The sequence below is a fragment of the Syngnathus floridae genome, chromosome 5, assembly GCF_059516105.1.
Source record: "Syngnathus floridae isolate MCC-2025c chromosome 5, RoL_Sflo_1.0, whole genome shotgun sequence".
Taxonomy (NCBI): Eukaryota; Metazoa; Chordata; class Actinopteri; order Syngnathiformes; family Syngnathidae; genus Syngnathus; species Syngnathus floridae.
In genome coordinates this window covers 6,458,119-6,480,556 of record NC_142417.1, presented here as the reverse complement: position 1 = coordinate 6,480,556, position 22,438 = coordinate 6,458,119, and the positions used below count along the sequence as shown (strand labels likewise).

The 22,438-nt window shown below is 42.2% G+C and overlaps 2 protein-coding genes across 11 annotated transcripts in view; both read left to right on the top strand.

Annotated features, from left to right (window-relative positions):
* The first annotated feature begins 1,400 nt into the window (after nucleotides 1-1,400).
* On the top strand, nucleotides 1,401-3,072 carry gadd45ga (growth arrest and DNA-damage-inducible, gamma a). The gene is made up of 4 exons (XM_088376977.1): nucleotides 1,401-1,558; nucleotides 1,649-1,750; nucleotides 1,843-2,053; nucleotides 2,278-3,072. The coding sequence occupies exons 1-4, from the start codon at nucleotides 1,506-1,508 to the stop codon at nucleotides 2,389-2,391; spliced, it is 480 nt and encodes a 159-aa protein (XP_088233103.1). The 5' UTR covers nucleotides 1,401-1,505; the 3' UTR covers nucleotides 2,392-3,072.
* A 5,937-nt stretch (nucleotides 3,073-9,009) lies between these two features.
* LOC148397790 (uncharacterized) overlaps nucleotides 9,010-22,438 on the top strand; it is a 112,042-nt gene continuing 98,613 nt past the window's right edge. For all 10 annotated transcript variants that reach the window (XR_015858690.1, XR_015858694.1, XR_015858692.1 and 7 more), the window contains exons 1-2: nucleotides 9,010-9,121; nucleotides 9,317-9,481. The gene's annotated coding sequence lies outside the window, so the exon portion shown is untranslated. The remainder of the gene's footprint in view (nucleotides 9,122-9,316; nucleotides 9,482-22,438) is intronic.

Sequence of the window (22,438 nt, the reverse complement as noted above, 5' to 3'; positions counted from 1 at the left end):
TCACCAGTCCAATGACTCATGATTACGAAGCAACAAGCCCGGACTAGTTTGTGTGGAGGAAAGGTCACGATTTGAACTGCCTGAAGGTGGCGATGTTAGTCTACTCAAAACTGCACAAAGGAATACAGTCCATGCAATGAAAACGTGTTATGTATGATAAAGGTGCTTTAAAAATGCATATGTCTTACTTGATATTGACAATGCATGCATTTGTTTTTAAAACAAAGAGATAGGCCATGTGGTCAAATAAACATGGGGTAAAATAAATGATAAAATACGTAAAACCCTCCGTTTTTTTAGTTTATTTAATTACAATTAATTAACCTATCATAAATTGAATGCAGATACTTTTGGATTCTATGTATATAAATATTTTTCTAGAATAATGCAGGTATTCCAATTTGATTTTTTTTTTAAATTTCAATGGCTATAAGTCAACAATAGTGAAGCACACAAAGCTGCTAATGGAGGTCCAAAATTGATGTAAAAAAGAGAGAAAATAAAGATATCTAAAGAAAAATTTGTCTTGAGTTTTTTCCCTGAACAAACGTCATCATAAGGAAGTCTTTGCCCCAATCCGGAAGTAAGCAAGCGGTGTTATCTTTCGCCAGGTAGCGCATTAATATGAGGCAAGCCAGTGTGCAACGTTACACGCATTTCAAAGATACTTCCAAACAAGCCAGCTTGTTTGTTAAACGTCTGTTGCTTTACAGGGAGTTTTATAAAAGTTGCTATTCATAGGCTCTTAATTCCCCGAGCTGGGAAAGTCCTGCACTTTGGATAAGGTTGCACTGAGGTCACCTCAGAACCTTTCCCTGCATGCATTCTAAATTTCAAGTCTTGGGAAAAGAGCATTCAATGCATGACACTTATATAACCCCCCCTAAGAAAATATGAGCAAAGGTCGTTACACGAAAGAAACACTTGACTGTTTAGGTTTTTCTTGTGTGAGGTTGTGCAAGTGAGACGATAAAAACATTTCTTGAAAACCTATCAAGACGCAAAGCGTAAACATGTTTTGCAATGCACTGAGTTTTAACTTTGGAATTTCCCATTAAGTGACAACGCGGCACTTTTGATCGATTTAACTGGGCGAGCGGACAACAAGAGGTCAAACCCCACAGTTCCTTTTGACCGTGTTTTTGTGCACTGTGGTTATGTTGACAAAGAAAAAAGAGGTGGGGTGATTTCTTGAAAGTTCGTAATCCTTCCCCGCGTGGGCTTGTCAACAAACCTTGAGCAGTAAATGCCGGTGAGGAAGGGCGGGGGAGAGCAGGGGGGACTTTTGCTTTGCGTCTGACCGGCTTGCTGTGAACCAATCCGGGTGAAGCGTGAGCGGAAAGGGCCGCCCCTTGCCGAGAAACCACGCCGAGTTCGCTATAAAATCTCCCTCTGCTGAATCTGAGCTCAGAATAAAGCCAGAGAACAGAACAGCAAATACCAAACTGGAATACACGCGCTCCACTTGCCTTTTTTTGCCTCACGATCACGCGTGGATTATAACTATGACTCTTGAGGAGATTCGAGGACAGGAAAGCACGATGGACCAAAACGAAAGGTAAGTCTGGGACACACACTGAGTGCGTGCTCGGTGTTATTTTGTGGATGCGCGCAGTCGTCTAATGTGGTTTTATTTCTCGTGGCATAGGGTGCAAAGTGCAGGCACAGCATTGGAAGAGCTGCTGCTCGCCGCTAAGAAGCAAGACTACCTGACAGTCGGCGTTTACGAGTCAGCGAAAGTTATGAATGTGTGAGTATTTGAGCAGTTTTTACGCATGAATTTTAATTTTTACGCACAAGTTGCCATGCAAGTTCTAACTGTCCTCCCCTTTCCTCCAACAGCGACCCGGACAGCGTTGCTTTCTGCGTGCTTGCCACCGATGAGGAGCACGCGTGCGACATCGCCCTGCAGATTCATTTCACGCTCATCCAAGCGTTCTGCTTCGACAACGACATCAACGTGGTGCGCGTCACCGATATCGAGCGCCTCGCCGATCTGGTGGGCGCATACGAGGGCGGCGAGCCCAAGGACGCCCACTGCATCCTCGTCACGGTAAGGGCTTGGCTCTTGACTCACTCTAAATTTAGTTGACGGTAGAAATTACAATGAGCGCTCACCGGCAGGCAGCTGACGTCACTCACTCGGCTGTGACTCACAATCCAACATGTTAATGCTGCAGTAATTAGTTTCATAAGATGCTTCCACTGTCTTACGTCATAGCCTCTTGCTATTTTAATGCATTTATTTACATTTTCCCCCTTTATTTCCCATTCCAGAGCCCCAGTGCCAATCCATGGAAAGATCCCGCTCTGGATAAACTGAGTCTCTTCTGCGAGCAGAGCCGCAGCATGTGTGACTGGGTTCCCACCATCACCTTCCCTGAACGCTGAGTCAGCCATTCTCCCCCAATCCCTTGAAGATGCATCGACGATGATGATAAAAAAAAAGAAAGTCAAGGCTTCACTCGAGGGTGTTAGAGCCTTTCTGCCTCCCGTTTGTCTGGATTAGTGGGCTGCGTGGCCGGGATGGAAACTCACCATGACATTCCTTCCCCTCGTGCCCGATCTCTGCTACCACGTGCAGGGGAAAGCAGTCAGTTCATTGTGGGTCAGGACGTTGTGGATTATACCCTGAGGGGTGAGCCAGTGAAAGGGGGGGTGGCTCGGCGGTGTGCCGTGAGGACACCACAACGGACACTCGGGGGAGGCGTTGCCAGAGCGATGACGGCCCACTCGATGATTAGTGAGAAGACGTCGGCGGCGCGTGGGCACGACTGCATCAGACTGTGCAGAGGTGGATGTGAGAATGCGCGGAGGCCGGAGCGGAGCTCATCAGATGGGAGTGATGCTGATCCGAGAAGAGAGTGGCTGAAAAAAGAAAGAAAGACTGGACTTTTTCTTCAAGTGCAAACATTAATAGCAAAAGACTTGATTTGTGCTGCACTTTAATAACATTTCTCAACTTTGATGAGTTATTACTTTCTTGGAAATTGTGCAAGCAAAGCAATGCAACATTCATTTGAATTTGCACACATTTTGTTCATGATCTGTGAATAAATACTTGAAACCAAATGACTGCTTGAAGAATTCTTTAGCCTTTTGCTTTGGGCGTCTTAACAAAAGGTAACAACAACGGCTATTCAAAAGCCAGCAGGCAAAAGCATGTTGGTCATTCTTAGTCATGCAACATGACTAACTAAGGTGTGATGTCTATTTGAGCAAAGAAACTGCAATCCACACCAAAGTGTATTCTAGAGTCATGCAGACACTATGCAAAACCACCCAGGAAGCCAACACCAAGTCGCTCATTAGTAGTCCTGCAAAAAGATTAATTAAGGATACCTCTATTAGGGCAAGACTCATTATTGATATGCTGATTGATGGTTTCTAAAAAAGCAATCATGCAAATTGAGGTGTGGAGTATGCTAGAGCTAATACTCATTCAACTGACAGTGTATTAAAAAACAGGTTGCAAAAGTTGACAATCAACAAATGCTGTGATCTAAATAGTTCCGCTAAAATACCAAGCCATAATGGAAGCGTGGTGGGAAAAAAATTGATGTGTGGCGTCTATTAGAGCAGAGTAAACCTGTTGAAGTACATTGGAGTGTATTCCAGTCAGACGATGCAAAACTTATCAGGAAGTTGCTCATTACTAGTTCCGTGAAAGGATTAATTGAGGCGGGGCGTGTATTAGAGTTGAGAAAGCATACGGCAAAGTGTAGTCATGCAAAGAGCATGCAAAACTTCACTGGTAGCAACAGGTAAGGCATATTTGAAGAAATACAGCATGAGGGTATTTACGAGATGGCCACACAGATATTATGTAGAAGATTGCTAGCAAACAAGCTAAAAAATGTTTTGCACACAGGATAGCACCCAGCTCTGTATTTCCTTCTCACTTAACAAGTGACAGTTTTGGATGGTGGTTGCCTGAGTCTGAAGAATCAGAAAGTTGGCGTGGCATTCTTCCTCTTTTGCCACTTAAAAATGGAAAAATGTGATTGTAGCAGCGTGATGGATCATGAGTTACAACAAGCCCAATGTGCTTTTAATGCTGACTTGGCAGTTTGCAGAGTAGAGAAGTTGCAAGTCATGCTGGAGCCCAACGTCGCTTTCTGCACAATTAGGGTTGTTTGCAATCGACTGCGAAAGCAAATACAACCAAAACGTTTTTTTTCTTCTTTGTCTATGTGACAATGGCGTTTGGGAGACTGGAAACACCAAGCTTGACCAGTATCGGAGATTGTTGCTGTCTGTCATCGCAGGTCTACTTCTCTTGTTGTTGAGCCCTTTGTTTTGCCCTTTCCCCTTCTACTCTGTCTCGCTTTTGTCACGAGCGGCTTGCTCACTCACGGCTCACTTGATTATCTTATACTTAAAATGCAATCAATAGTGTGGCTTTTGAACGATTCAATGTTTCAGGTGCCTCAAGATAACTAGTCGCGTTGTAAATGTAATAGACTTGACTTGGCCTTAAAGACAGTTCTTCAACCAATAATGCTTTGCAGCTGCTTTTGGTTAAAGTACACTTTTAGTATGTCGTTGTCATTTAAATGCACACTCAGACGAGCCACTAGAAGCCTCTTTGTGTGTTTAGTTGAGATCTTGTGCACCCAAGTGGAGAACGACTATCTGGACTGTCTTTTAAGCTTGTTTGCATTTGCAGAAGGCCTTCAAATCACTGGCGACCGTCCAAAACATCATATATCCAAAGTAGGGTAATTGCATATTTTTTATCCACAAATCTGTATTATTGGTCAATCCACCTGTGTGATTGTAATTTATTTTCCCAGAGATTATCGATCAATCCGGACAGTGAATAATAATAATAATAATAATAATAATAATAATAATAATAATAATAATACATTTTATTTGTAAGGCGCCTTTCAAGGCACTCAAGGTCGCTATACACAATTAAATATAAAAAAGTATATAAAAGCAAGGAGACATCTGCAGAAGAATGATGGTAAGAAATGGTGGTAAAAAAAAAAAATTCAAACGCTTGAGGCATTGCAGTATACACAAATACTTTGCAAATACATTTTTATTTGAGAATACTTTTTCTAACTCACGCACAGTCTCCTGCAATCACCCACTTGCGCATAAATTAATGTAGAGCAAAGTTTAATAGTGGAATATGGGTCAGATGAGATGATCAGGTGAGAGAAGTGTGCGTGTGTGTGTGTGTGTGTGTGTGCGCGCGTGTGTGTGTGTTGCGGTTGAGGCTGACAGTAAAATGCAGCCACTTTAAAGAAAAAAAAACACTCGGCCATATGCTCAGTCACACACATGCACACCTGTACATGCATGCAAGCCATAACTAGCAGAGCGAGCACTTTCTCCTTACTCAGAATGAGGTCATTCCAAGAACAAAGAAACTTTCCTCAGAGAGGGGATGTGAAAAAGTGTGTAGCCGTGCAGAAAGGGGCTTTCCGTGGGCATTTTGTGTGGTTCAGCAGGTTTTTAGGAATATTCATGCAAATTCCTGTAAATGCTGACAAACGTCGCAATTCACTGACATGTAAAGACTTTTGAATTGACTCTTGTGAGAGTCATAGAAGTGACACTGTTTTTAATTGGTAAGAAGAAACTCCAGAAATCTAACAAAACTCAGTGCAGCTCTGCTTACCTTTTGGCTTGGACAAGATACAACAGACATTGAAACCGGGGAATATTAAGGAAGGATATTTATGAGTGAGCTGGGCTGGTAGTTGTACTGATACATCAACTTTGTGCCATGCGAGGTTTGCCTTGTGTCAGAACAACTCAAGTATGACGCAACACGAGCAAACACCATGTCTGTTTTTCTCCAGCTTTGTTCCTTTGGCTAGCTGGGCAGAGAAGAAAAACAGGCGCTGCTGGTTGGATAAATCCAACAACATCTTTTCTTCTCTGGTGGCTTGCGTCCCAAAGCCTGCAGCGAGACAAGCTCAGACGTCTGCGTGAGCGAGGCGGCAGACACGTGTCCTCTGACTCCTCGTTTTGTCTCAAGTGGGACCAGAAAGATGGTAAACATCAGGCAGCAGAGTGCCTGCTCTCTTTTTCCACGAACTTCAAGTCAACAAAACGCACATTCATCTTGCCCCGATGAATGCAGCACACGCAACAAATGACGCTCTCAGAAGTAAAAAGTAGCACAAGCACATTAACCCCAAAAAAAAAAAACAAGCCACACCAGGCCAATTGGACTTCAACACAGAGCTAAAAATAGAAAATCCTATCAAATGATCTATTCTGAGGGTGTGAGTCATCTGGCAAATTGAGTGAAGCCACATGGTAGATGATTAGGGGCTTCTAGACAGACAAATAGATAGATAGATAGATAGATAGATAGATAGATAGATAGATAGATAGATAGATAGATAGATAGATAGATAGATAGATAGATAGATAGATAGATAGATAGATAGATAGATAGATAGATAGATAGATAGATAGATAGATAGATAGATAGATAGATAGATTGATTGATTGATCGATCAATAGATAGATGGTTAGATAGATAGCTAGATAGATAGACAGACAGACAGACAGACATATAGATAGATGTGTTTTTGTCAGTTCACTGCAGCATCCTACCACCAACCGCCTAATGTATGCTATTTTATGCTGCTTCTGTATTGGGAAAGCCTCCGATTCCCAGACGTCGGGGTTGGACTGTAAATGCGGCACACTTATGTGGCGTGTTGCTATGGCGATACGCGGCCCTTCCCCGACTCCTCGCTCTCCTGCGGTCCCCGCGACCCATTCCCACTTTTGCAGATCACTTACAGTAACCGCAAGGGAGATGAGATTACAAGGACAGGCAGAACCGCCTACTGGACCCACGCCCCTCAACCCAAATCACCCGACCCCCGGTCTAACCCAGCCTGCACTCACATGGTACCATGAGCTCAACTGGCAACCTCGTGGAGTGATTGAGGAAAGGTGTTGGGTATCTCGTGTTTAAGTATGTGTCAGTCATTGGAGAATTATCCTTTGGAGTGGGCTCACCCCTCAGGGGCAGCTTTAAAATGTCTTCATGGATGCATCTGTAAAAAGAATCATGATGGTTTCACTTACAGTTGTTTCTTTATTTATCTTCATAATACATCCATCAATCTACTTTGCGTATTTCTTGTCCTCATTAGGATCACGGGTGGGATACACCTGATTGGCATATTGTACCAATCACTTATATTAATTTTAGAAAAATCCTCATATATATATTGAGAGATATTCTCTAAATTTTGTTGTGTTATGATATTAGAGTCAAAGATTATTGTACGTCAAATCATAGAATCATCATGAAAATTGTAACACGCTTATTTTACCAGAACAAGGCCTAGAAAGCACCGATATCTCACGTAGAGAGTAAAAGTAAAAAGTCATCAGATAAAAAAAATACTCCAACAAACACATTTGTCAGCATGACGTATTCTTTTTTTTTTTTTCAATTGTTATGGTTATAGGCAACCCCCACACCAACACCACGACACCTGTTATGACCGCACCACGCTGCGTGTGGTGAGGTCACATGACGTTCACCTGAATTCAAAGGCCGTGATCGTGCTTGTGTTTTTGCCCAACCGACAATCACGGCAAAACAGCTGTGAGGGGAGGGTGACCTGGTTATACACAAACACACACACGCGCGCGCTCACATGCACTCGCACACACACACCTGACCTACACTCCGAGACCCATGGTGTACCCTGGAGGGGTGTAATGTGACATACACACAGCAGGTCATTGCAGATGAGGGCATGATACACACTGCTCCCACAATGAGATGCACTTTGTAGATAGACGGGGAGATAAATTGTCAACCAAATAAATCAAAGCCCTTTGAGACTATTAAGTGATTAAGGGCTATATAAATAAATTTGACTTGAAATGAAATGTTGTTATTCTACCAAAAATACAGCAGTAAAACAGGTTGAGTGCAATTGACAAACACACATGTTTTCATTATGTAATGGAATTATTAACAATGAAAAATGCCATTACGTCAGTCTAATAATCTGTTTCAAGAAAACACTGACTTTGAGCAAGAGGAAGAGTGCAACCTAACCTGGGTACCAGCCAATCACAGGGCACAAAGGGACAAACAACTTCTCATGCTCACATTCACACGAAAGGCTTATTTGGAGTATTCAGTGAACCTTTTTTGAAATGTGTAAGGGATCTGGAAAACCCAATAAAAAAGCATGCAAGTAGAGGGAAACAGAGGAACTTCACACAGGGAAGCCCCGAGCTGAGATTCAAACCCAGAACTTTCCAATTGTAATGTAATCATGTGCAGCGAGTTTCTGAGTAGAATAATGTTCCCTTCAGGAGTTGTGCCTTAGCACCAATGTTCCACTTCTCAGAGCTGACATAACTGGAAGAAATACAGCATAACAAAAGAGAGAAGACAAGCAAGAAAAACAAGAGGCAGAGAAGGTACCCAACTAAACTGCAGTAATATTCATTACATTGCAGAGAGAGTATTATATATGCCAGTATTGCTGTATTCTATTTTTGTATGTTTTGCTGCTCCATGTGCATTAAAACGTTAGTGGCTTGAAGGTTAATAATCATCATAACATTTCCCGTAGCCTGTCTGGGGCGTTTCACAATATATATTAGCACAAAGCTTGAGAACCTCGGTTATGTTATGGTTTTGTAGAACAATGTACGATGTTGAATTAACAGTAAACTTATAAGTGACAAATAACACTGGTCAGCAGCAATTTTAATTGATTAATTAATTAAATATAAATGAATTAATTGATTTTTTTTGCGCCTTATCTGACTGTTTACTAAATCTTGTCAGACTAGACATATGTGGAAGGTGTTTGGCTTTATCTCATTTGGAAAAGACTATGTCTTGGAATTGCATCAGGTTTGTTTGTTCACTGGCATCTGGATGGATTCAAACGCTGTAACGTGTGACGACTTTGTGCAATAGTTCGCTGGAAATGGAAATGTATTCCATCAGTGTGTTCCTGTGTGTGTGTGTTTTTTCCCTCGCTGACACTGCTTACAAAATATCACGTGAGTCGAGCTGAACAGTTCTATTTCCGCCCCTCCCCTCCGTGTTTAGCGTGAAACGGAGGAACATTACAGGAAATGAGCCACGAATCCTACTGAGGTGTGTAAACACGTCGCACTTTTGTGCAAATCAAATTGCATGCAACATGAGGAGTGACATGAGGCAATGAGTCCAGTAGAACGCCGTTTGAATGTTTTTCCAGTCATTGACTGCAAACTATTTAATGAATGCACCTTCTTTCCCGTGCATGAATTCTGGCCTGGGCTGACATTCTTGTCATATTTTTGTGTTTAGTGCACAGAAACCAGACTGGCCGAGGTGGAGCGACGCGAAGTGATTTGCCAAATATGGGGAGTAGCCTGCAACCTCTGCGGGGCTGACACATTACTGGCATAGCTGAGTTTATCCTTCCAAAGGCACATGGACTCTGAGCCACGCTAGGAATCCCCGGGACACAAGGTACACGTTTCGAGGAGGGGGCGTAGACTAACGCGAGCTCTTCAGTGTGCATACATGCAGAAACAAAAAGCACTTTGCTGGCCTGGCATGCAGACAGTTATTGTGACTTGATTTAATTCAAGGACAGACAGAAAGTGTTTGGAATAAATGTCAAGACACTTTGCATGGTTGCAATAAATTCCAAATGCAATCATGTTATTTGCAGCCTTGCAAAGTGCGTGCTGGAATAGTAGCATTCATTCTTGACCCAAGAGATTAATTCAAGAACATGCACGAGGGCCAGTACAAGAGTTGCATAATAAAAATCTAGTCTTTAAAACAACAAAATGGCATACTTTTCAGTGGTATTCATTTAACATGATATACTTATTATTACAGTTGCTATTAAAGATTCCACAATGTTTGTAAATACCGTAATTTCCGGACTATAAGCCGCACCGGACTATAAGCCGCACCAGCTAAAATTCAGGGATATTTTAGTTTTTTTCTTACATAAGCCGCACCGGACTATAAGCCGCACGTGCACATGAGTTTTTTACAAAGAAAGACAGTACACAAAGCCGTAAAAATCCATAAATACGCCGCGCCGGCATTTAAGCCTCAGGGTTCAAAGTAACCTTCTGAATAAAATGCATTAAAAGTTCACATTAATTACAACTTGTTTTTGGTAAGCAAAATGTCAGAAGAATTTAATTTAAATCCTGATTGATTGGGTTTTAATACAATGGAGATGGTCCAAACAGCGCCAATGCTTTGTGTAATTTCTGAGTCACATGGCAGAGTAAGAGAAAGGGTTTAGAGCCCTTTGACGCAGGTCACCTAGCGTGCATTCCTACTAAAGCTCATAATAGTCGCAAACAACACAGCCAGAATAAGCAGCAGCCATAGTAGTGTTTCAAAATAGTATTTTTGTTGTTGTTTTTTTTCTTCAAGATACCGCACAACAGTGGTCCACAGCCTTTTTACGAGTGTATAAAAGTGATCAAGTCATCACAAAAATCACGAAAAAAATCTTATATAAGCCGCACCTGACTATAAGCCGCAGGGTTCAAAATTTTGGAAAAAAGTCGCGGCTTATAGTCCGGAAATTACGGTAATAAGATTTTTTTCTTGGGGTTGCAATGAGACATACCCACAAAGTTTTCAAATGAATTCAGCACGTCCAATTTAATTCTAGTGTCACAGACAGGGAACCAAACCTTCAAGACATATTTCCCTCAGATAGTATGGTTAAAAAAACACCAACACTGAATATAATACAATATTGAACAAAATACATTGGTCCAGATTGATCAGCAGGGCTTGAACTAGTCTGCCCGTCCGTTCGTCCATCCTATTTTACCCCAACCCTTTTTCATTCTTTTTCCCACATAACTATTTCAAAATAAAGCGGAAGAGAAAATGGCTAATAATAGGCATTACATCGGAATTGTGCAGCGTAAATCCTGTTTAAGACTTGTAGTGCTTTTGTAAGCCAATCAAATTGTATCAAAGCAGTTTTCTTCGAGAGCGAGTCAAGTGAGGAGGAAGAGGAGGAGGGAACTTCTGAGTAAACGTGTGATTTCCTCACTGCACTTCTCTGCTTACTCGAAACAGCGGTCAAGTGACCTGAGTTGCAGAGCAGACAGAGATAGAGAGCAAAAAGGAGCAAGTCACACCGTAAAAAAAAGGCAGAAAAGGGAAGTAAGGCAAAATTGGGAGGCCGTGTGAAGGCCATGTTTGCTCGCTGTTTGGCGTCATTTGTGCGCAGGTCAGGGTTACGAGGGCAAGTCGTCATTCGGCAGTTACTCGTACACAAACAACCAATGCTTTTTTTTTTTTTTTTTTTGCACAGGGAGACAGACATACTGGCAGCAGAAAATCTGTAACGGCTCAAATTTATCACATTTTCCTTTCACGCAGAACCCAGCAAAACAGGAAATTGCCACTAGGCATGGGCCGATTACCGGTTTGACAGCTTCCGTGATTTTCATGAATGCGACCGTTGCGACTGGACGCATAAGTCACGATCCAGCCAAGCCACGTGTCATCAAAAGATGAAAAACATCACAATTGTTTGACAAAACCGACAGCGTGAAAACAATGCTAAGCTCGACACACAAAAGCAGCAGATAAGCTCAGTGAATGGAGTTAAAGGTTACATTGAACGTACAGCTTGTTTTCAGGTGTCTTTTCCAAAACACCCTCCTTTTGAAACAGCTTGGGTGTTGTGCAACAGAAACTCGATCCGGACTAAGTGTCCACCCTCGCCGCGATGTATCTTATCTCAGCGTGCCTCTACTCTTCCAACAACAACGCTAGCGCCAAATAAATGGCAGCTTCTACCCTAAATTTGAAAATTCCATTTTATTTCTTTTAACTGACACAATAGGGATATAAATCATGGAAGCGAAATAATAAAGAGAAATAATTGCATGAAATTTTATATAATCTGGTTGGAATGAAGCTGTTTACAAATTTGCTTAAAAATCTATACTGGCAAATATCCATCCTCTGTGAGCGCAGCAAAAAAAGTTTGTAACTTTTCATATTTGGAACATTTATAAATTATTGCTTCAGTTTTGTCACTGCCTGCTATGATGATGTTATTTACGTAAAATTAGAACATCTGTGCTGTGAATATAAACACAGCCATATTGGACATATTCACTTGAATTATATGTTTTAAAATAGCACTGTGGGCCAAGCAAAATGATATTTTCTGCAAAAGCTTGTGGGCCTCAAATTGCTCTTTAGACACCTGTGGCGTCGTGACTCAAAAGAATTGCATTTTAAATCGGATTTGGACCTGCTGTGAAGTTCCTTAGAAGGCTCGAGATTAACTTGACATTTACACAGAAACCAGCGGAGCAGGATATTGTCCACACCATCCTGGAATATTATAATTAGCTTTTCTTGTCAGGTGTAGTCGACTTGTCAGACTGACAATTACTCTCAACGCCACATGACAGGAGTGGTTAGTATCGGACGTTAGAAGTCACACCCCTGACGCACAACTGCGTGATTCCTTCACACACCCAGGCGCTCCGATCTTGTCCTGCCCATTCAAAAAATGTCAAGAGTTGGAGGATTATCAGTAGACTTTATGCAGATCTGATCGGCAGATATTTTGCATTTTATGTCAAGTCGGGCGATTGGTTGTAATGTCGTAAGCAATGTCACCATTGATGGGAACACTGCAAACAATCTTGTTTACATTCTGTGATGGCATTATTAACAATATGAATTAATTTTAAAGATAGACCTATATATTCCAATATTTCCCCCAATTTTCTATTCTTCTAATTTATGCGGCCTCACTGTAAAACAAAGACCCTCTCGTGGAACTTGTTGCCGTGCAGTTATTTTTCATGCAGCAGCCTTTCATGTCTACATTCCACAAGTTCATGGTAGACATTTGCATAGCTCGAGATGTTTTTCAAAGACTTTGCAAGGAGGGTCTGATGCAATTGCCCCTCTTTCTTGCACTTGCTTTTTTTTCTTAGCAACACACCACACTTAACCTAGTAACACACTGAGGGTGCATGGCAACAGGCGCACAAGTTGCCCCCACCCTCCCTTCCTCTTCCCTTCTGCCATCCTCTTTCACTTTGTGCACCCATCTCCATTTCTCCCCTCCATTACGGCAAATACATTTGGATCTAAATAAGTCCACGTATTTGCCCGGCTTCACCGTATGTGATGAAAAACAAAAATAAGCTCTTTTTGTTTTGGCCGGTGTTACTTAATCTGTAGCTATGGAAAAGCAGGCAGAGAGGGGAAGAGGGGGGCAACGCTCCCGGGCCCCCGCCGGTAGCCAATAAGAGTGCAGGATTAGGCCGAGGCAGGGATAAACAGGAGCTGTTGCTGCTGGTAACAGAATTGTGATTGGCTCGCTGACGTGCCTGCTCAATGGGATAGGTGTCTCGGCGTCGGGGGGCGCTCCCGTGATGTTTTCCATGTGTTTGGTTAGTGCTATGATCTTTAATAACCTTGTTACCGCCCCCCCACCAACCAACCTCCCATCCTTTTGTTGTCATCAGCCATGGGAGGATTTTCCCCTGCCCGCACCTTTGCTCTTCAACACACAAGCCGTAACTACATAGTGCGTACAATTATGAACTTTTGTTACCCAAAGTGCATGAGAGCTTGCTGTACCGCTGGAGTGAAAACACGAAAGAGTTACGATGTGACGCCAGTGCAAAGGTCACTGTCACGACCGCACAGTCCAATGACGCACCTGCACTGTTTTTCTCAGCCTACCGTACAACCTTGAACAACATCACTCTATTTAGTTATTTATTTATTCGACACTTTATAAATATTCATTTGATCTTTTTAGCTTCAAAATTATGACTCAAGTTAATATGTTTTATGGTTGCAACATTGCAAATTTAATATTGTAAATTTATGATCGTGCCATAATTCAATCTTCCAAAGTTACCTTTAATCTCTTAACGTTATCACTTTATTGTTTATTCACTTTATTATTGTGACATGAGGCCTTTATTGTTGCAACTTTGCGACTTTTTCCCCTGAATGTGACGACGCTGTTCCTGTGAAATTACTTAATTCTTATTGTTTGAATTTTATTTTTATTATTATTCTGAGCAGAAGAATTTACCTGATTGAGGCAGTTCTAGATACAGTAAGCATAAATAACATATGAATGTACTTATATTCCCTTGCACATTTAAAGGGTTTAAAACCTAAATAAAATATTGCAAGATGAGGTCATCAATGAGAGTGCATTACACAATTCTTCCCCTTGTTTTGGTCAGACAAGATGAAGTCAATAATATGATGTCCTTAACGGCACCACAACAACATGTTGCATAGTAGCGGTCGGAGTCTGTTTACCTCCGAGTCGGATGGAGCTCACCAGGCTGCACATGCTGCTTTTGTTGACATTCGACTCCTTCCTGAAAGGGCGGCGCTACACACGCCAGGCATTCCAGCTTTGCTTTGGAGACAGCGCCAAGGCGGCGGCCAATGACAGAGCAGGGGGGGATTATGACGTGTGTTTTTGAATTAATTAAACAGAACTATCTATCTGCCCATGTGTTGACGGGCGGAGATTTATAATCAGCTCACTCAAGGAAGAAAACACACTGTTCTATAATACCGGGATCAAACAAGCACGCGCTGTTAAGCCAATTAAAAAAACAACAGTGTAATCTCTCATGAAAAGTGTGTGCACTGCATGCTGCCTTCGGAATCATTTTCTTGAACTTTAGGCCAGTTGAAGTCCTGTTTGCACATTTGCAGTAATAGTAGTGAAGCACCTGTGCTCTTGTGTTATGCTGTTTTTGTTATCACGGCAGAGAGTGACCGATGGCTGCTTATGACACCTGCCTGGGGCTGTTGTTGTTTTACTACCACCCATTGTAAAATCATTCATAAGAACACAGCGGCGGCAGTGTTTTCACCCGTGTTCAGACTGGAAGGGAACACTGTGCGCGTAGTGGCCACTCTCCACACACTTCATTATCTATACTAGGAGTTGCAAAATTCTAGGAAGTGTCAAAGAAATTTTCCATTAGTTGCTGAGAGGACAGGAATAACTTGTACGTTTGCATGTTATGTTGGATTAGATAACCAGGAAGGGTAAATAAGAGGGTAATAATAAGGAAAATAAAAAAATAACATTGCAACATGTTGTTCAATGAAGGACATTGATTAAGGTGATATCGTATGGGTGAAAGGTTTCAATTGCACGTCTGAATGACAATTTCTTTTTTCATTATGCACAGGGTTTCAAAGTATGGTTTAAAAATTTTATTTTCAGTTTTTCTGAGGTTTTAGGTTTTTTTTTATGGAGCTTTTAAGAATGTTAAGTTTAATTTAAAACATTACCTGTCTTTTTACTTTCATGACACTGACAGGTCTAACTAATATTGGATAATTCATCAATTGATATAATTTTTTAAATTATTTAAAAATCCAAACAAATTGTAGGTCAACTTGCGTGCAGGATCAGATTTTGTTTAACCATCCCAAATCTCTTGTGTAAGATCTAATACTGAATGTGGGCTAAACAAAGAATGGTTGAGCCAACCACATGACCCCCCCCTGGAGATGCTTCAGTTCTACCTAGCAACTGCAGCCTGTGCATGCTCTAAAATAAAAACATAAGAATCTTTGTTGTTATGCATGAATGAGCTGATGGCCTTTGTTTGGACTGATATCAAATCATCCTTTCCCAGTACAGTAGCTTACACTGTGCACACAGCATTGTGTGGGAGGTCACTCGAATGCTGACGGCTTCACACTGGATGACTTTTGCATGCCTAACCTAGCGGCAACACGCATTGACGTCTGACTCTGAACAAGAAAGGACGACAAAGACGCACTTTGTTGCCTTAGTGGGCGCTGGAGTGTTGCTCTTTGTGTGCGTGCGCGTGGGTTCGTAGGTGTTTGCACGCCGTGATGACAGCCTCCTCTGCACCACCTCCCCGTTGGGGTAGGTGCACACGAGTCTATTTGCGTACTCTATACGTGTGTGTGCCGTTCTACTACGTCTTTTCAACTCCCTCCACGGCAGACATGAGTCGCCTTTCATTCAAATGCAATCGTTGTTGTTGGCAGAGAGTCAGTGGATGCCTCCTCAAACACACATAATCACACATACATCCCCGAGGGCTTGTTTCCTTTTGATGTGGGTCTTACTCAGCCATATACAAGAACAGCAGGTGTGTGGCGGCCGTCAGGTGTGCGTGAATGTGTCATCGGCCATATGGTCCCTTTAGTTGCTAACTACACACTGAGCCCACCTGACACGCGCCCACTCGAACCAGCCTCCATGCACGCACACAAACACGCACACTTTCACCCAAGCAGCTGCACTATTTGGAAAACAAAAGGCGCACGGCGAATGGTAGCGTTTGTCTTGATACAGACCAATCAGGCAGAGCAAGCGCAAAGCTACTCAGCCAATCAGGAACAAGGATGAAGCGTGAGTCAGTAGTAGCACGAATCCAGGAAGCAAAGTGGTTGGAGATAAGAGATAAACCAATCAAAACATGGTGATCGGATGAATTGTTTTTCTGAAAGTTGATAATGTGCCATGCAAGGGTTTAAAGACTTTTTGTAACTCCCCAGAGCAGCATGTTATGTTTAGAAGAAGCTGTAGTTTCTTATTTTTGAGCCTCTGTTCACGTATCTGTTGGTGCTTTCGTTGTCCCATTCCGTTCTCCTAGTCGTCATCCACATCATGTCGGCCACTCAGCTTTTCTATTGCCCTTGTGTCTTGGCCAGTGATCAACCATTTTGTTGTGAAGTCTTCAAGTTTTCTGTAGTTTTGATCGTGCACGTTCAAGATTGCGCACTGACTAAATACTCTACCGACAAGCTCATGCCAGACAAATGGTGTGCTTAAGCAAAGTCATACACCTCCATGTGATCCTCTCTCACTATCTTTGGGGTTTAGCCTCAAGCCTAACCATCCAACTTGTGACACCACATCTGTCAATGAACTCCATTAAGGAGCACCTTCAACCCAGACCTGAAGCCAGATCCCATGAGGAAAAAGCTGTGCAGTCACCCTGCACACCAAGAGACATTCACTTGTAACTAAATGCGTCTTACGTACTACCTCGTATTGTCGCAGTACGTTCATGGAACTGTGAGTTACACCCCAAGCTAGCGTTTCTCAATTGGTCCATGGGTCATACAAAATCTCCATACCAAATTGCATTGGAATCTGCTCACTGACATGTGAGTTATGACCATGATACAAAAAATGATCCAGATCGTGACTTTGTTGCTTGAGTTCTTAGTAAAATGAATCAATGTGTCTTTCGGCTTTCAACAGTTGAACACTGAATTTCAAAGCGATGAATGATGCCAAAAGGTGCATCCATCCTTGAGCTGCTTTTTTTGCAAGCCTCTTTAGTTTCCTGTAAACCTGTCAGTATGTTGCTGGCAGGTCACCGGGCTGAGCCCTCGCCCTGCACGGACAATAAAGCAGAGAAGCGTGTCATCGGCACACGTGCTGCCAACTGTTGCCGGGACACAAAACGAACATAAAGACCACTTTAGTGACTGTGAAGCCCTGCCAAACCACAGACCACTGAGCCCCCCCCTCCATACTGTGTCAACCACCCCCCTGCCGCCTCCCTTTGACTATGGCACACTCCAAAATCATGAGCCTCACACACGCCCTTAACATGGTTTCCTTTGTCCCAAATGAATGAGTAGAGGGGCGTGAGTGTGTGCGCGAGGAAGGCTGGAGTGTGCGAGGACAGCTGGCTCTGTGGCTCCATCAGTGGCAGCTGCCCCGGCCTCAAGCCCTCGGGGTGGAACCGTGCAGATTAGAGGGTGCCAGGGGTGGGGTGCAATGTGTGTGTGTTTTACACAAGTGCGGCCGGCCATGCACTTAATGCATGACAGAATGCTAAAGAAGCCTTCTTTGTCCTCATCCGCTGACTTTCTTCTTTGCAGTATCTTATTTGTTCTCTGCAACTCGACAAGGACAGATTAGTTAATTTCTTAAAGGAGGCAACAAAGATGGGTCGGGAGACAGTGGGATGAAGGTAGTGACAGACAGATGAAGAGTTGTGGGTCTCTGCTGGGAGATGGAGTCCAGGCTAGCCATGGTGGCTTAGCAGCAGCTGTTCTGCCTGCCTATAGGATATCTGAGCCAAACAGGACGAGGACCAAATGAAGACTTCCAGGGGGTTGACTTGTCCACAGTGCCTGCAGTTGCAAAGATGACTGGATTTGTGCCAAGCTATACAAAAAGATGGCTTGCCTCCACCAATTTATCTTTGAAACGTTACAGTCTAATGAGATCCAGTAAAACTAACAAACTGGAATGATACTTGTGCCCTTTTCCCATTGCATGATACCTAGAAAGCATGAAACATCTCGTCTGGCTATTGATGCATTTCTATTGGGTTAAACAAGAAACAACCATTCTTGTAACTGCCAAGCTTTTTTTCGCCACAGCTAGCAACTAGCGTCTCAACACTTTCTTCCCTTGTCTTATCTTTATTGCACCATCAAGTGCAACAATAATCCCGATCCACACCGAAATTATTTTTTAACCATGACAATCAAAACTTAGATCAACATTGTAAAAGCAGAATTTTTGATACAGCTCTTGTGTTGATTTCATGGCGCAGAGACAAAAGTACAAACAGGGAGGGGATAAGTAGACTTTCCGTTTACGACCCTATTTTTATGCAAGCTCCACTTATAACAGATCCAGTTCAACCGCAGTCTGTTGACACAGACAAGCCTTTCTGAGGAGAACACAAACAAGTGGGATTTTGAGACACTATTAGGCCCATTATATATTGTGATGCTGTTTCCCTTGAAGCAGCCAGCGTGACAAATGCACTGAACTGAGGGTTAATGACCTTAAAAGACTTGTCATATGAAAGCCGAACCAGTAAAACAAATCTGAAGTTATCTATAGCAAGGGTACAAATGAGGTGAAAGATCACTCATACTGATTCTTAGGATAAGGGTGTTTTTGTTTATTTTTAATACACACACCAAATACGAGTGACTTGGATTGACTCTTCTTACACCATCCACACTTCTATCCTTATGTACCCCCGCCGCCGTAAACCCACTGACCCTCGTTACCATGGCAACACGTCTGTCTGATCCAAAGTGACGGCTCTATTCAAGTTGTCATTGTCTCCCGTGACGGGCAACGAGCAACATTTAATTGGGTCGGGGGATGCTCCTGTAATTAGATTGTCGGTTGACGAGATTAGGGAGACTTTGACAGTGCTTTGTCTTATACACGTAAAAAAATTCAGTTTGTTGGTCTAACGAGACAAAAGACCACGTGACGGAAAATGTTGCGCTCAAACGGCTGCCTGGGATGAGGACGGTGGCCTGTAATGAGAATTGTAACACGGCCGAACTAAAATGATCAATAAGCATGTTTTGCATACCAGACTCATTTTACTAATTCTTTACTAATTACGATTTTCACACATCGGTTAACTCACATAAACGCGGTCTAACGCATTGTATGAGTATTTGACTCTTGTGACAACATAAAGTAAATCGGTCAAATGCGGCTTTAAAAAATATCCTGGTGCAAATATAAAGTACACATGCAGTTGTTTGTTCACTTGCATGGAACTGTCAGTATGTCGTTTCATAACTGTTTCACCACGCCTGAACTGTAAAGCCGCAATTCGCCTTGAGACATAATTACTTGCATGTATTTTAGATAACAATTTTCCTCCGAAAGCTAAGGCGTGTATTCCCTCCAGTGCAAACACAAGTTTATGTCCTTATAACGTTTGTAGCCGATGCACACACAGACGCACACCTGTTGACATCAAATAGCGCACAGGCTTCTTCTATTATGTTTGCAAACACACGCACATATGGATTCTGGCATATGCATGAACAAAGACCATACGTTCTGCTACAGACTCTTTGACTTGAATTGTTTGCACTCAAAACACGTTCTGCTACAACGCTGATAACAATCTGTCACCTATCCAGACATTGTCTATCAGTCGAAACCTGGCTCGCCACCTCCCATTATTATCGTCAAGCCAATCCAACCACAATAGTTTTGATTTAACCAGATGACTTAATTAATATTTACAAGAACTCTGCTTAAGTGCAGACAATTAAGGTGTGGAACTCGTCTTTCCTGTAAGAGATTCTATCTGTCGCTTTCCAGCTTACATGTTCAGTCTTTGTGCCTTATATTACCTGCATGAGTCAAAAGTTTCCTTGTATGGAATTCATCAAGACAACATGGGTGGAGGCGCCGCTTTCGTCATGCTAGAAAGGTTGGATGCGAAAATATGCAAATAATTATGTCAACGGGGTCATGCTACTCTTTCGCTATCTGTAGTTTTGATTCTTTGGCCATGTTCTCAATCGACAACGGGGAAAATGGCAGCACGGTGCACGAGTGGTTAGCATCTGCCTCACACTTCTGAGGTTTGGGTTTGAATCTTGTCTCCAACCTTCTTTTGTGGAGTTTGCATGTCTCCCCAGCCCCAATTTGTGTGGATATTCGTTTTTTACGTTCATTGCGTGAGAAGAGGCGAATGTTGTGACAGGAAATTTTGTGACTGCTTTACAAAATTTGCTCTGAGCATCCGACAGTTCCTGGCAGGGAATGAATCACCGTGCTAGAGTACCTGTCTCCATATAATTTATTTTCTGCTTTTTCAGTCCTCTTTTGTCTTGGATCAAATTTGAAAGTAACACCTTGGTTTCATTCTTGGAGGTACTTCTGTAAGTTTATTTAAGCTGCAATTTAATGAGATCAAGATATCAAGTTGTAGTGGACAACTTTGATGAAATCTTCTCCTTTATCATTTTTATTGGGTAAAACAAACGACAGTCGTGCAGCCTGCAGCTTGCACGTGCACATAAAGATGCACAAAGTTGACACACCGGCGAATTAACATTAGCTCCGGGCAGCGTGAGTGTCGTCATAAAACTGCTCTGGCAAAGACAGGAGCGTGTGTGTGTGCTCAAACACTGAGCAGCAGGTCCAGATGTGCGGCTCGTGAATGTTTTACAATCCAAACAGAGCTGCATTTTATCTCCACTGTGCAAACAAACGGTGAGGTGTTATCTCACTGATAGTCAATGTTGGGAATACAGTGGCGCTTCTAAGAAACTAATAACGTAAATAAACGTCAAATTGTCGTCATTATTAAAACCGTATTAACTGTTGGGGATGTTTTAAGCGATTAAAAAAAGCGCTGGCCACTGTATAATAAAACAAAACATAATTAATAAAGTAAAACTAGCAATCTTTTGATATGTCTGCAAGCTTCTCTGCTCTCTTGGACATGGAGTGAAAATTTTGTGAACTTTTGTGCTACCATATATGTTTTGGGACAATATATGAAACATGCTTGCTGTGATACCAGCCAGCACCGTTAGTTGGCATTTGTATATGAAAAAAAAATGGAGGGGAAGCTTTTACACCACCCATTCATTCCAGATGACCTTGTGGAAAGTATTCAAGTTATGGGATGGTGAAATGAAATGAATTAGAAAGCAGACGCTCAGTGAAGGCCTGATTTATTGGCTTGAGACCAGACGAGACTAGTTGTTATGAAAATTTTGAAAAAAAAAAGTGGTTTTATAAAATCTTCCTCTCCTTGTAAAACTTTAATTGCAAGATGTTCCAGTGTGACCGCTGAGATTTTTGTAAGTCACTGGTCTTTATTCACAGACCACAAGCATTTCATGAAACGTCTTCACAGCATTCAACACCTTCTACCGAACCTCAAGAAGCGACCGTTCGCACCTACCTCGGGTTCAGGGGTTTGTTTGTTCTATCTCTATCCAAGGAACTCTCGGTATTTCTTAGGTGGGCTTCACGCTAACATGTAAAGCAACGGCACACTCTCGCACTTAAGTAACAGTACACTCAACCTGTCCAGACTTTCTTGGTGTGAGCTGAAAGCCAAGCCTCACACTTGCATGTGACATGAGGCTCACTAATTCATAACCCAGGGGGAGCATTCCTGGGCTCATTTGTCTTTACACAGGTCAACAAGCTATGGCTTCGGGGAAGAAGGTGAGTTCAGTGAACTGCTGTTTATAGCTGGGGTTAGGTTCCAGATCTAGCCGAAATAGAGCCACAATATATATCTTGTTTAAAATTTTAAAAAAAGTACTTATAGCCATCTCTCAGAACTTTTTCCTTAGCAGCTCATTCTTTTGCAATTCTCAAAGGAAGAGGCCGAGTATGCTTGCTTCAAGCTTATTTGTAGTCAAAGTTTGCTTTTAAACGATCACATGTAACAAAACAGAATGAAACGTATATGTAAGCAAAAACGTTCAACCTAACCATATTTTTTTTCAGAACCCAATCTTAGTTAGAAACTCATCCATTTTAATTTTTTGTTCTAAGGTCAAAGCAATAAAAATATGCTTTGCTTAGCTGCCAAAGAACTATTGCCCAAAATGTGTGTGTTAAAGAAGTGGGAAAGTGCCTGCATACAGTGAAAACTCATTTAAAAAAAA

Excerpts from the sequence above, each read along its gene's own strand:
- gadd45ga (XM_088376977.1), top strand. The coding sequence starts at position 1,506 with ATGACTCTTGAGGAGATTCGAGGACAGGAAAGCACGATGGACCAAAAC. Across the intron at positions 1,559-1,648 it reads ACGATGGACCAAAACGAAAG|GGTGCAAAGTGCAGGCACAG; the intron begins GTAAGTCTGGGA and ends CTCGTGGCATAG. Across the intron at positions 1,751-1,842 it reads TCAGCGAAAGTTATGAATGT|CGACCCGGACAGCGTTGCTT; the intron begins GTGAGTATTTGA and ends TTCCTCCAACAG.